The sequence below is a fragment of the Ovis aries genome, chromosome 4 (assembly GCF_016772045.2).
Source record: "Ovis aries strain OAR_USU_Benz2616 breed Rambouillet chromosome 4, ARS-UI_Ramb_v3.0, whole genome shotgun sequence".
In the NCBI taxonomy this organism is placed as follows: Eukaryota; Metazoa; Chordata; class Mammalia; order Artiodactyla; family Bovidae; genus Ovis; species Ovis aries.
The window spans coordinates 86,316,787-86,332,548 of record NC_056057.1 but is presented as its reverse complement, the minus strand read 5'-3'; the positions used below and the strand labels follow the sequence as shown (position 1 = coordinate 86,332,548).

At 36.6% G+C, this 15,762-nt stretch overlaps 1 protein-coding gene across 1 annotated transcript in view; it reads right to left on the bottom strand.

Moving 5' to 3' along the window:
- The window catches only part of KCND2 (potassium voltage-gated channel subfamily D member 2), a 557,707-nt gene extending 542,593 nt beyond the window's left edge, over nucleotides 1-15,114 (bottom strand). The window contains exon 1 of the mRNA XM_015095112.3: nucleotides 13,337-15,114. Within this exon, the coding sequence (XP_014950598.2) occupies nucleotides 13,337-14,451 (1,115 nt within the window). The 5' untranslated portion in view covers nucleotides 14,452-15,114. The remainder of the gene's footprint in view (nucleotides 1-13,336) is intronic.
- Between the last annotated feature and the right edge of the window lie 648 nt (nucleotides 15,115-15,762).

Sequence of the window (15,762 nt, the reverse complement as noted above, 5' to 3'; positions counted from 1 at the left end):
TAGAGCTGTAAAATATGCTACACTTTCCCTCCTTTCTTTGGCTGCCAGGAAGTCCAGAGCTGAATTTATGCTTGGTAAAGCTTTATTTAACAGAACTTTTTGTTCTCCATCATTTCCCCTTCATCTTTAATACTTGGCACTTGTTTATTTAATCTTTTTAGTTCCTTTGAGAATAAACTGTTTCAAATCCTCTTTAAAAGTTGGCAGAGTAAAAAATAATAAAGGTGTGATCAATTAAGTACCTAATTTCAAAACAAGTTTATCAGAGACATAGGATTTTTATAATTTGGTAAATCAAATGTATTAACTGTTGAGTTTTCAATGACAAAAAGTTTTATATGGTGAATTTAAATTCCAGCTTCTAAATAGGAAATGTCTCCTACTGAATGTGTGTCTTCAATTAATAACTCATCTTCAGTAGTCATTTCTTGCCTAGTTGTTTATTGGGTAACCGACTTATTCTTTTATTTCATTAAGTTTTTTTTTTCCTTTGCTTTTCTTCCTGCCTGTCCTTCTCTCTCTCTCTTCCTTTGAAGCTATACATACTCAATATACACAAACTCTAATGAATTTGGATGATAAATATACACCAATGAAACCATTACTGTCATCAAAGCCAGACATACCATACCTTCCCAAACCTTCCTCCTGCTCCTTTACTATTTCTTCTTTTGCAATATATATATATAATATTACATTTAATATCATATTTAATAATAATAGAGTAATAATTCCTCATATAGCATCTATGTAGAAGGTAATGTTTCAAGAACTTTACATATCTACATTAAATTTTTATAAAAGTCCTATCAGGTAGATATTACTAACCTATTTTTGTAGATGGGAAATCTCAGGTAGAGTTTAATGTAACTTGATCAACATCACTAACCTTGTGTTTAAATCCATGTTGGCTTGACTCTATCATCCTATATACTAAAGACTATTTTTGAGTGAATTATCAAATGATTAAGAGAAGGGATTTAATTTTAAATAACATTTGTAAAGTTTTTATATAGAAACATTTGAAAGCAAAAGATCCCAAATATCATTAGAAAGTCCTCTTCTAAGAGAAATTCTACAGGCTAATGAAAAAAATGTTTTAAATACAAAATGGTACACCATGAAATATAAAATGGTTCTTTCTATATCCCATATGTCCAGACTTCTTAAAAGTTTTATTATCAATAGTTCATTTTATGTCCTTCCAGAAAAATAAAAGGAAAAGGTATGTGTACATCAACATATACCAATGTGTATAACACATACATATCTGTACATTTTGTATTGACATACATGTTTGTGTTTCTGAAATGTATATGAGCATTTTGTATTCATAAATATTTTTAGTAATATTTAAAACAGTGGATATAGATCCTGAAACTGGGCACTGAATAATGTGGGAAATAATAAGGAGACAGAATTTTAAAAAGAATAGTCTATAAAGTAATTTCTTAATTTATACAAAGTTTGGCTTAAAATGGCTCAGTATATATTACCAAAATTTGCTACCTGAGTTAAAAAAATCACCTCCTTTTAACTGTTTTGAAATAAAATAATCTTACTTTTCATTTAGGTGATTTTGAAGGTATTTGGACTCTTTACACAAAAATAATAAAATTCTTTGAGAAATCAATAGGCACTTTACTCTAGGACTATGTCAATCTTAATAAAGTACCCTATTTTCATAAAGAAAAGTTTATAGTAATTTTCTAAATTACATTCTTTTTATTAGCATATTTACAGTGATATCTTCTGGTATTTGATATCAAATTCATGTAATTTTTAAAGCCTAAAGCACAATTGTTATATTTTAAAAAATTCAACATGTATACACTGTAAATTCATTAAGCTTTTCAAAACAACTGTCTTTCATTTAAAACATGTAAGAAGTTGCAAAGTTATCTATGAAGGGTTGGAAATAATATTCACTTAATTTCCATAATTAAGAATTTCCTGAAATGGAAGTAATTTCCTCTTGACATTTATTCTTATATCCTATTTCACAATGATGTATCCCCTTCTGAATGTCTGAGAAGCCTTGAAATTAGCATATTTTTTCTAACTACAGCAAAGTTCTGATAAATTGGAAAATGTGAATAGAGAGGATTTGACTACTTTCTTAGCAGTGCTGCTGCTGCTGCTGCTAAGTCGCTTCAGTCGTGTCCGACTCTGTGCGACCCCATAGACGGCAGCCCACCAGGCTCCGCCGACCCTGAGATTCTCCAGGCAAGAACACTGGAGTGGGTTGCCATTTCCTTCTCCAGTGAGTGAAAGTGAAAAGTGAAAGTGAAGTCACTCAGTCATGACCGACTCTTAGTGACCCCATGGACTGCAGCCCACCAGGCTCCTTCATCCATTGGATTTTCCAGGCAAGAGTACTGGAGTGGGTTGCCATTGCCTTCTCCGACTTTCTTAGCAGTACATATTTGTAAAAAAGTTACATGTAACATTTTTTAAAATACTATGAAACATCAGAAGAATCAATTGAATATCAACTTCAACCCTCATTTTTAATTTCACAAGGATGAGTAAACCAAAGCCTCGTCAGATATTTTCAGGTTTGATGTTTTTAATATTATTGACTTGGATATGGTTGGTCTTGAGTTCAAACACATAGAAATTAATATTTTACATTATGAAAATATGAATGTAATATGTAGAGTAAACCTTCTTAGGCTGAAAAAATAAGAATCCAACCACATGTCATGGAGTTGAATAAAATGCAAGTTATGATTGCTACAATTATAATCATTACTCATCTTAAAAAGATCAAGGTAAAAGCAGCAGTATCAACTGAAAAAACATTCTTAATGTCTTCATTTTAGCCAATATTTTCCTCTCCTCACTGGGTCCCACTGCCTCATAGAAATCATCTTTTTGGAAATTTTACTTATTTACATTGTTTGTTTACTCTTTGCTAGTGGAAGTACCAATCAATGCAGCAACTTTGGAAAATCTGGATTTATCCCTCAAAGTTGTACATTCATGCCTGAAACCTACCAATTTCAATCTGTTATATACACAGGAGAGATAATCGTAATATCAACAATTTGCAAATGAGCACTCTTCTGAAAAACTCAGAATCAAACTGAATGTCATCAACAGAGTGGTTGAATAAATTGTAGTATATTCACACAATGGAATAAAATATTATATAGCAGCCAAAAATGAATTATAATGCATGGCAACAACATGGATGAACCTAAGTAACAAAATTCTGCATGAAAGAACCAAAAAGACTGCACACAGCAAGATATTCTTTTATAAAGTCAATAGAATCTCCAGCTTTCAGAATGATAATTTCAAATGATGACTACCTATAGCACAAAAAGACAATGGGACAAAAAGGAGAGAAGAGATGCTTGTGATTAGATTTAGGTAAATACCAGTGAAATGGCTTTTGTTTGGTGGTATGTTCACCTGTGCATATTACACTATTAAAAGTTATTAAGTAAAATAATAAGAAGGACCATGATGGATGAATCACAGAAGTGTGTCATGCAAAAGGGTAATAACTAGTTAAATTCTGTGTACCTAAAGCAGAATAAAAGCATTGCATCTTGGACTAGTTCTTTAAGCTATTTGTATCAAACATTTAGCTTTCTTCAATATATCCTATTGAAATGTAAGATCCTTGGTTATACTTTATCAATTTAGCTTCATCTTGAAGATTTTCTGTAAAGTGTTACAAGTATCTGCTTACTAACTAAATTTCTAGAATATTAATTGTCAAAAATTTGATGAAATTAAAGGAGTTGTTGTCCCCTTAATAATTCTAGGGAAAAAAAACAATTTTTATTGTGATTTTCAGAATAGAAATGTACTATTTAAATAAGCTTGAGAACATCACCTCAAAATATGATATATAATGCTGAACTGAAAAACATTTCAAAGTATTACTTAATTTGAATCTTAATATGTATTTTCATTTAATGAATAAAACATACCTTAATATTTTTGGAGCAAAATGTAAATGAATCTGATATTTCAAATTTTAAATTCCTGCTCTTTAGACCAAAACAAGTCAAACAAATTATTTAACACTGATTTCATAGCCTGCTTTCAAAATTGTTGATGCTAAAAACAACAAAATCATCTCTTTAGATTACTGTCTAAAGTCAAAGTTGAAACTTCGATAATGAATTCTTTTTAGTTTCAACAAAATTTAACAGATTAGCAAATTACCAAGATAAGAATGATAAAATGAGACTTATTACATGAATTTGTTTATCTGTTACCCAATTCATAGTCCCTTCATTCACATATAGATACAAACATATATTTCATATGTATTATTACATAAATAATTTATAATCTAATGGAGGACTATGAAATATACATATAACATATACATACATATATATAATAATGAAGTCATTGAAAGTAACTTAAGTTTTATTTATATTACAATGAAATGCCATAATCATCTAAGGCTTTTTTAAGTCTGCATATATACTACCTGATTTGGTTTGTAATATTTCTTTTAAAGAGAAAGAAATATGGAGGAAAAAAGACTTCCAGTGTATTGCACTCTAAAGAGCACTAGACCTCAATAGTTTCCCCAGAAATCTAGCTTATGTTCTTCCACTAACTAGTTCTATTTTTCCTATTTTCTTCAAGGAAATTAGGAATTATCTACAAGATGATTTCTAAAGAGCCCTGTACCTCGAAATTCCATGATTTTAATACCTTTTTACTAAAGCAGAAAATTAGACATTAGGGAGAATCCATAAGCACATTCTTTTCTGACCTAACAAAATGTCTAATGTGAATGACTAGGTCCATCTAATTTAAGAATACAAATACATATGCTTATTTTTCATTTCCAAAACACCACATTTGGTAAGAACTGGAAACATTTTCATAAGTCCCAAAGTGTTATCCAAAATAATATGCATAAGGATTTTTCTCTAAAAATGCATTAATATTGATATAGGTTTAGAAAGCTTAATTTATGCAGCACAGTGAAAGGAAACCAGTTCTCCATTAAAAATATACAAAAGATAGTAATAATGAGAGTGTGATTGTCATTTTCACCTTTGCCACAGGCAAAGGAAAGTAAATACCAGGACTTTTTCCTTTGTGATACCCCCATGAGTCCTAGTTTGTTCCACCAGGAATCAAACCTCTTGGATAGAACTTCTTGGTAGGATGCAGAACTATTTGGAGGGCAGATGTTTTAATGAAAAGAACATGTCCAAGTGAGATGACAACTGAATTCCCTTAGATACAGGAAGTATTTTCACAAGTTGTTTATTGGGGAGATAGAAAAATAGATGGATAGATAGATAGATACCTTTATGCTGTTAATCCAATTCTCATTCTTCCAAACCCAAGTTCTCTCCAATTATCCATTCATAATTATGTTTTACTCTCTAACACAGTGTTTCTTAACAAAGCAATGTCTCTGTTAGTTCTCATTATACATTTGCTACAAGCTGGTCCCAATTTAACTTGGGTTAAAAATACATATCCTCTGGCAATTTTCACAGATTTCAAGACATGTAAACCATTTTTACTTTCAAACTCACAAAAATAACAAAACACCTGAAGATGATATATGTATTTCAGGTTGTTACCTATACAAGACTGAAAAAAAATGAAAAATCTTTAAATAGAATCCAAAGTGTAGGTGATATTCTTAAACACTAACATTAGCATTGACAACTCTAAGTCTGCAAATCTATATTCAAAATAAAGAATTATCCTCAGTCATTTCCCAGATTGTTCCATTTCTATTGAGAACCAGTTTTGTCTTTTCAGCTAAAATGTGGAATTTCAGTTTTTCATTTGAACTAGATTTATTTTTGTCAGCTAGGAAGAATTTAATCATGCACTCATAAAATACTCCATTTTTCTGGAAAATCTCATGAATAATTGGATATAAATTTTAAGTTAAGGTAAGTATAATGAATCTAGCAAAGAATGAGAATTTATACATGGGAAAGAAATTAATGTTAAAATAAGTATTTTAAGATTTTAAATGTTTCAGGGCTTAGGCTCATTTTAATACAGAAACCATATCCCATTCCTACCCTGCTCACAACTCTCTAATGTCTCCTCATGCATGGGTGCTAAGTTGTTTCAGCTGTGTCCAACTCATCGCGGCCCTATGGACTGTAGCCCACCAGGATCCTCTGTCCATGGGGATTCTCCAGGCAAGAGTACTGGAGTGGGTTGCCATGTCCTTCTCTAGGGGATCTTTCTAACCAAGGGATAGAATTTGCATTGTTTCTGTCTCCTAAACGGGAAGGTGGGTTCTTTACCACTAGCACCACCTGGGAAGCCCAATGTCTCCTGATTGTCTCAAATGAAACCCAAAAAGTCTTTACTATGGTCCATGATGTCCTACGTCATGTCATCCCAACTACTTTTCAGATAGTATTTGTTACTAAGATCCTCCCTCGCTTTGCTTCAATTACAGCCTTAGGGGGAACACACCAAGATTCCTCCCGCCTTGCAGTCTTGGTACTTCTTTTCTCTCTTCTAAACTCTTCATCCAGATATTCAGAGGACCCTCTTCATCCCTTCAAAAAGCCATCATCACCCTTGGAAAGGCTTTTACTATACCCTATCCACAATAGCATACTTCCTACCCTTATTTTCTTTATAGCACCCACCACTGCCTGGAACTATATTATATATTTGTATTCACTTTCTCCTTCTCCTACTAGAATACACAGATCCTAAGGTCTGAAAGTTGGCTATTATGCTTATTGCTGTGGTCATTGACGGGTAGCAAGTGATCAACAGAAGTCTATTAAATGTAATTGAACCCTATGAGTCACATTTTTATCTCCTGAAAGCATAAATAACTGGTAAGACTTTGAGTTTCCAAAAGCACTGTTCCTGGTGTTCTTAAATGTGAAGAAAGTAAGAAAGATGGAAGAATGAGGCCCACGTAAGAACAAAAGGGACAAGACCTTTTACTTTTAGAACAAAACTTTCCCATTCTATTTGACATTATTTCAACTGTCATCCTACTCTTTTCTGTTATGTTTTTCTCATCATTAACTTCTGATAACTCACTCCCTACTCTCCCCACACTTTTATGATTAGGATCTTCTTTACATAACAGATCTGTCAAACTTTTCAGCACAAAACTGATTGTACCATGCCAGAATAAGTATCTACATGTATATTTACATTTTGTAAACCCACCTTTTAATCACTTAGAATGAGAACTTCTTCCTGAATAGAGAATATATTTATCTCATATGTCATTTACAGACAATAGTTCTCTGTTTTTAAACAATTCCATGTTATGAGTGAACCTAAATAAAGGAAAAAGTCCAATTTGTGTTTACCAAGACAGAGAATAGCTTTCTAGTGACTAAGTATCTGTCATCCAGGTATCTTTCTGACCCATGTGCCCCTTGAGTTACTCATCTTTAGAAAGAGACTGAGCCTGAAAGAGAAGACGGTATATCTCTGCACAGATTCACTTACATTATGACATTTCTCCATATGCTTCCCAGAGCCACCTGCAATTTACCCAGCTTTCACTAGAAAGCAAACTGATTAAGGAAATAGCCATTGACAGCCTTTAACTCTAACTTTGCAGAGAAGAATGACTTACATCCCTCCTTACTTAAAAGAGAAAAATAAAAAGGATGGATTGTAGTACATCCAAAGACAAAGTGCTCAAATAACAAATTTCGAGTTGTTTTTTTTTTTTAACATGGAATAAAGCATAAGATTAGATTAGTGGACTCTTAATAATGCAGCAATGGTATGAGTTATGGCTAAGGAGCTCTCCATGGTGTCCACACATCCTCTCATAGTATGATCACCAACAGAGTAAACAGGTAACAAGTCTCCAAAGGGTAGAGACCCAAACCTCAAAAGCCTTTCAATGTAGTTAGGTGGGCAAGGCGTAAAACCATAAATTATATCCAAAAAAAATAGCACTTACTACTGTCAAGTGTGATTTCAACTACAGATGATGTAAGTTTGAGAGGCTGAGAAGACTTCAAGGAGATCAGTGTAAAAGCTGGCTCTCAAAGGAGAAAACTAAAGGACAAAAAATTCCAATGGAATCTACTAACACAAGGAGAAAGGCAGATGTACACAGACATGTAGAGATGGCATTTCACCCTGAGTTTCTCTCCAATACCAGACCATATCCCACACCATCAAATGTAGCTGCTGAAGTTAGTGGGAAAACAATGCCTATATATATGGGCCCCACGGGGAAATCACGTATATATATATATATATACCCATGCTCAGAAAACAATATAAGACATATGGAGAGTAGGGGAAAAAAGAGCAAAATTATTCTTACAACTCAGAAGAACAATACTTCCTTTTCAGGGAAGTTATTTTCACCATTCCCCTTCTTTCAGTGAAAGAGAAGTTAAATTGTACAGTGTTTAACAAGCCACAGGCCAGCTCTTTTTTAGATAACTCAGGCAAAATAACTGATTCACTTTCTTATCCATCAGGCCAGGTACAATTTCACCATTAAGTAGGTTTTCCCCAAATGGTCTAACAGTTCACCAGATGAGAATACATGCTTGTGTTGTATCAACTGGGCACCTCATGATGAATTCCACTACTGTATGAATGAATGCAGAGTTAGCAGTGATACTGAGAGATGTGGAAAACGTGAGTCATAGAGAGTAGCACTAGGAGAGAAATGCATTAAAATAATGCAGTAAAGAACAAATTTATTCCTTTCTTGTCTCTGAACATCAGCAGTAACCCCCAGATAATTATTATTGCACATTCCTAAATAATGTTTTAAGTCTTAAGAGAATAAAAAGAGTAAAGAATGAAATTTCAGAAAGTACCACTAATATTAACTGTGTAATCATGAGCAGGCAAAAAAAAAAATCTTGTATGTGTAAAATGATGGATTTTAAATAGATAACATCAGAGTTTCCTTCCACCAATAATTCAGAAATTAGGGAATAAGAAATTTGAACTTCATTAATTCATCTTCAAAGATGAGTAAAATTGGGAGGAAAGTTTACACAAAAACAAACTGCATGATGTCAGAATTAAATGAAGTGACTACACAAATAAAATATGTATAAGATCAAGTCTATCTGTACTTTAAAAAGAAATCCTAAAAAGAAAAAAGAATATCATATCAGACCCACTGAAAATTAGAAAATGATCCTTTTTCTAGGATGCTGCACCCAGAATATATATATCATCTCTTCCTGACATACCTGTGTCTAACAACCAAGAAAATGCTCATAGAAAATATGTAGAAAGATGGGTAAATACACAATTTTTAAAAATATATACCTCATGTCAAATATCACCTCTAATTCAAATGGTGACTAGGACAAAATGTACCCACTTAATATTTGGTTGCCCATAATGCTAAAAGAGGAATATATATCACATTTTCTACATTTCTTTATAAATTCATTTTCAATTCTCAAGTAACATGATCTGTAAAGAACTTTGTAAAAATGTGTTGTAGTATGCCAAAGTAAAAAGGGATGTTACTCACAGCACAGCTCTTCACCAAAAGATAAAAATTTTGGTACCCTCCCCTGCATCTTGTAAAGACATATTTGACTAACACATTATGAGCTCTCCTGGTGGCTCAGATGGCAAAGAATCTGCCTGCAAGGCAGGAGACCTGGGTTCAAGCCCTGGTTTGGGAAAATCCCCTGGAGAAGGAAATGGCACCCACTCCAGTATTCTTGCCTGCAGAAACCTATGGACAAAGGAGCCTGGCAGGCTACAGTCCATGGGGTTGCAAATAGTCAGACATGACTGAGTAACCTTCACTTAGCAATATTTATGCATGTGGTTTTTCAGGTGGTGCAGTGGTAAAGAATCTACCTACCAAAGCAGGAGAAGTTCCATCCCTGAAAAACAAAAATGGTAAGTTACTGTCCAGAGGTCATTAAGACAAGAGAGGAGTTCTAGGTTCTTACTTGCCCAAAGCAGTTTAGGGTAGTAACTAGAGATTATGTTACAGAAAAAGAGGGAGGCAGGAGAGTCAAGAAGTCATCAAGGCCCCAGGTAGGTCAAAAAGCATGCTCAGAAAGAGCTTGGAATTCCTCCATGGAATGGAGGAAGAGACATACAGGGCCATTCGAGTGAAACATTGTGTTTGTTTTTTTTTTTAAACTTTTCTGACATTCTTTCATTCATTTTGAAAACTGTACTTTTGATATTTCCAACTTAATAGGAAGTGGGTAGGCTTAAAATTATAAAGTATTAATTTTACTGGCAAATTAATTAACTACTTATATAATGAGCATGAATAAAATATAGAATAATCAGATATTTGCTATTTCAGGATTAAAATGATTAGCTGAACACACAATAGTAAACCTCACTCATTTCTTCAGACCATAAAACCACCTGAATATTGCCTAAAATGACCTGAGAGGGTAACAGATAATTTTGCCAGTCCCGAATTACAAATTCTTGGCTCTTTCTTCTCATGTATATGTTTGTATGAACTGAACTTTTGAAAACCACTGTCTTAAGATTTCATTTCCACTTCTATTATCATTAATTGATGAACATTAGCTCCATTAAAAATAATAGCCACGTAAAAAAGCTCATACACTGTAATGGGAAATTTCTGGTCATCTATTAGACACAGATTGATTTTACCTTCAACTAGCATATTTTCCAAAAAGTTTGAATCTTATACTTCATCACACAAGACTACAGAGTAAAAAATAAATTCAAGTAATGGCTTTGTTGAATATTTTCTACTCTTAAACAAAGCTGTTGAGTCACAATGCAACCAAAGTTAAGACACCAAAAAGGCAGGGGTTTTTTTTAATCTATTTCTTCAGGAAAGTATAATACACTATAAATCTATTTTGATGAGAAACAAGACATTTTTTGAGGAAACCTTGCTGTATTATAAAGCATGCTGCTGCTAAATCGATTCAGTCGTGTCTGACTCTGTGCAACCCCATAGACGGCAGCCCACCAGGCTCCCCCGTCCCTGGGATTCTCCAGGCAAGAACACTGGAGTGGGTTGCCATTTCCTATGCTTTGTTAAATGTTCATATATGTTTTCCAATAAATGGATTGTATCTTGATTGCATCAACATTTCTACATCTTAAAAATTAGAGTGCTATATTTCATCAGGATCATTAATGCCTTAATTTCCTGAAAATTAAAATTTTCAATTATAGTGGAACTTAAATCTAAAAAGTGACTCCCCTTTTGCTTCCAAGTTCTGAGAAAGTGTGTTTATTTAACTTTTCTTATGTAGTAACATAAAGAACCTGTAAACTGAAACAATTTCATGATTTTACTCAGGTGTTATGATTTAATTTCTCAAATCATTGCAAAAAGTAGTTTTCTGAGCAGTTTATTTATATAACAAAAATTGTCATTAATGGTTAACATTTCCTTATCTTTTCCTGAAAACAAAAATAAATTTCAAAATAAAGTAAAAATTTGAAAGTCATTTCAGCAAAGAAGCTTTAAAATAATACTAACTTTTCATATCTGGACTAGAACTTTCCAGCCAGATGAAATTAGCACCTCATCAACATTCATTATAAAAACGCCTATATTCAAACAGGTAGAGGGCATTTAGTATTAAAACGACTTACTGATACTTCATGTAAAACACTGCCAGAGATACCTAATTTTTTAAAATACATTTCTTTTTAATACTTCTTTCATTTCCTCTTAACATAGAGTCCTCTTTTTATTCATGTGTACTTCTCATCGGAAGTTCTTCTAGTCATTTACACTATCCAACTGCCCTTAATAAAGACTTCAAATGACATAAACACAACAAACCTCTGGGTTAGAACTAAGCACCTACAGTGCTAAGGTATTCTGCATCTTCTTCAAAATGTGTCCCAAAATTACCAACAAGATAAAAGGAAAATACAAACAACTGGATATAGAATTTTCACTGATTCATTTTTACAAATCCACCAGTAGGTCTTCAAAAATATGTGAGACTAAATCAAAACCATAAGTCACTATATTTTACTTTACCATAATATCTTAACTTAGCCAAAAATTCTCCACATCTAAAATATTCCATTAGTTAGCTGTAGAACAACAAGAGAAATTCTGTTCAATACAATATGTCTAATAAAATCAAGTTGACTTTAACCACACTGTCATTTAAAGAAGGCAATTAAATTAGGCTGAAACACGAAATTTAAAAAGCAGCCTTGGGAATAACTTTTTTTCTTACAGCCATTACCAAATCCTTATTGAACTGATTAATTATGCAAGAAAAGCAGCATAGAGCTGAAGAAAAAATGACACTAATATCACTGCCTGGCTTATCTAAGAACTCACAAAAGTTAAAGGATCTTATCATTTTATTTTACCATAGTCTCTAACATATAAATGCTGCTACTTTTCTGCAGTTTAATTAACATGAGTAATAATGTCATATCTTTCTTCAGTCATCTACAAATCTTAATTCTAGCTTAAATTTTATTTTAAAGAACAATATTAATTTAGAATATGTCCCTTTGGTTGCAAAGCACCATTAATGCCAAATAAAATAATGAAGAGAAGAATTCTAGCAGGAAATCAGGCTGCTAAATTCCCTTAATTCCCTTATACAACCAGACCTTGGTGACCATCAATCTCATCAGCTACTGCTTTGCCCTCTATGTGGGCATGGGCCTATTGCCTGATGGGATCTGCAGTTAAATGTGTGGATACGTCATTTGCTTCTTTATTTGAAACTATGAACTTAAAATCCTAAAATATGTTGCAAATATCATTCCACTGCATTTTGTTGAGTTGATCAGTTTCAGTTCTGATATTCTAAAACACTGCATAACTTATCAGCCATGATGAAAATGCATATAGATGGATATGTGCATATGTATCACAAAATCCTTTGATAATATCTATAATCTATGTTTTAAAATGTTGTAAAATGAGAATTATATTTCTTAGTGGGAAAGTGTATGCCAAAGTATTCATATGAAAATAATACTTTATATATACATGGAAACTTTTCATTTCAATGCACCAAAGCACTTTCTAGGCATTTCAATACATAGTTTGTATTTTCATACCTATACTTGGACACAAATTGTGTTTTTCACTGTATTTTGATGTGTTCATACATATAATATCAATGATCTTTTTGTTCAAGAATTCTAAACTTTATGTATTTATCACTTTCAGGTATTAATATTCAACATTGGCCAGCAATTCCCTAAACACTTCAATCACTGTATCATACTCATTTCATAGATCAAAAGAGTTCTTCAAAACCATTTAAAGAATATTTTCCTAAAACCATTTAAGAAAGAGAAAGATTATTTGCTCTGACTAAGTATATAAACTTAGTATCTGCACAACAATCACATATTTAACCTCCATCCCACTTCCCTTGATGGCACCTACCCTAGCGTTGTCATGGTGACAATGGTGTACCAGAAAGCAGCAGGGATGCTGGTGAACTTGCTGGCCGAAGACCCCTTCTCAGCGTAGAACATGACTGTGGCAAAGATGATGATAGCCATGGTGAGCGAGAAGAGCAAGAAGCCCAACTCTGAGGCACAGCTTTTCAGCGTGTACCCCAGGATGCGCAGGCCTTGAGAGTGGCGGGAAAACTTAAAGATCCGGAAGACCCGGAAGACGCGGAGTGTCACAAAGGCTCCACTGACATCCTCATTGTCTGTCATCACCAGCCCAATGTAATATGGTAGGATGGCCACCACGTCGATGATACTCATGACGCTGCGCACAAAGCGGTAACGGCTAGGAGCCGCCGCCAGGCGAAGCAAGTACTCCACTGTGAAGATCATGACACAGGCTGTATCCAAGCAAAAGAAGGCCACGGCGTACCGCTCCCCACAGGGCAGTTCTTTAATGTGACCCGGACTGGACCCACATGGCACTGTTTCTACCACATTAGCGATGACTGAGACGGCAATGAAGAACCCGGTAACATAGTAGAACACCAGGGCCATGGTGCTGGTGTGGGGGTTCTCAAAGGCCCGCCAGACCCTCTGACGAGCGGTCATGGTGGGCAGCGCACTCTCCCCGGTGTTGTCCGTGTCAGCATCGTCCTGGAGACGCTCGGCGTTCTCTCGCCGGCGATCCTTGTACTCCTCGTAACAACAGTCGCCAATAATTTCTGGGATGAGGCCAAAGAAGGCCAATTCTTCATCATAAGCGGAGATGCACTCATGGCGAGGATAGTGGAGCTTCCCAGTGCGGTAGAAATTCAGGATGTGGCGAAAGATGTCTGGGTCACGGTCAAAAAAATACTGCTGAGTCTCCGGATGGTAGAAAAAGTCCCTCTCTGAACTACCCAGCAGAGTATCTGGGTAACGTTCCAGGGTGTCCTGCCATGTCTGGAAACGAGTGCCACTCACGTTCAGCACAATGAGAGCATCTTGAGTCCTTTTCCTTTCCTGCCTCGGGGGAGCTGGCATGGGCCCTGAGGCCACAGGCATCCACCCGATGGCCGCTGCCCTTGCAAAGGGCAGCCACGCTGCTACCCCCGCCGCCATGGTTCTTTCAAGCGGAGGCCGGAAGGGCAATCAAGTCTCTACAGTGGGTCCCTCAATGTAGCCACAGTCACCCACTTCCGCCCGTCAAAGAAAACACTACTGAGACACGTGGTGCAGAGGTATCAGCCTTATTCAAGGGAGGGCTCCTGATGGAAGTCACAGTTCGCAGAAGGGCAAGTTCCCTCAAAGACAGGTAATATTTTTGGAGTAACAGGAAGGGGGAAATACAATGTCCTAACAATCACGCCCAACAGAACCTAACCAAACCTCTTTCCAGCAGTTGGACTGGGCCAGCCCTTGCACAAATAAGTACACAGGTGACTTTGGATGCTGCAGTTGATTTCAAACAGGTGTCTCTGATTTCTTCCCCAACACAGTCTGGATAACGTGGGGTCAGTATGTGTTGTGTAGGATGGAGACAAGGACAGTCATTGAGTGGTATTCTGTTGAAGAATCAGGGAACCTTTCCACCCTCCCTTTCAGCTCTTTCAAACCTTCCCTTTTCCAAGTGGCCCTTCCCGCCAAAGGAGTCTCAAAAAGGCGACCTGTTGTAGTAGCCTCCAAGATGCGGTCACAGCCGCTGCCCCACGTCTCTTGGGGAGTCCGGTTGCCGCCTCGACTCCTCCGGCCGTATATTTGCGGAGACGGAGGTGCTGGGCGGTGGGCCGGACTGCGGGGGCGGGGGGGTGGGGGGCGTTAGTATAGATCCTCCTTCCCCGCGTCTACGAGCACCCCCCGGGTTCTGCCGAAAGCGCTCGCCCAATCTCCCCTTCACTCTCAGGGGAGTGAAGTTCAGCTCAGGTACAGTGTGACAGTTACAGCGCCCGGGAGCTGGCAGGCGCCGCCGCTGCCGCGGCAGCAGCATCTGCTTCCGCGCGGAACGCGCCTCTTCCGCGGTACATACCTGGCAAAGTGCGCGCCGGGGCTGAGTTGCATAGAGACTTTCTCCTCGTCGTGCACCCGGAGAGGGCTCCCAAGAAAGCAGCTCGCGAGCAGCCTAAGCCGACGCGCCGATGGGAGCATAAATAAAGCTCAAGCGAGCTCTTCCCCTTCCCCCATCCCTCCGTGCCTCCCTCCTCCTTTTCACCTTCCAAAAGCCAGGCGCAGGCGAGCCGAGCAGCAGCAACAAGTTCAAAAGGTGCGGGGGAGGCAAGAACGGAGGGGACTCGCTGCTGCCAACTTACTGCGCCGCGGCGGTGGCCGGGGCTGGAGCGGCGCGGCGCGGGGCGGCGGGGCGGCGGGGCTGCGGGGCGGCCGGGCGGGCGGCGGCGGCGGCGCGTCGGGGCCGGGGCCGGCGCGGGCAAACGCCGG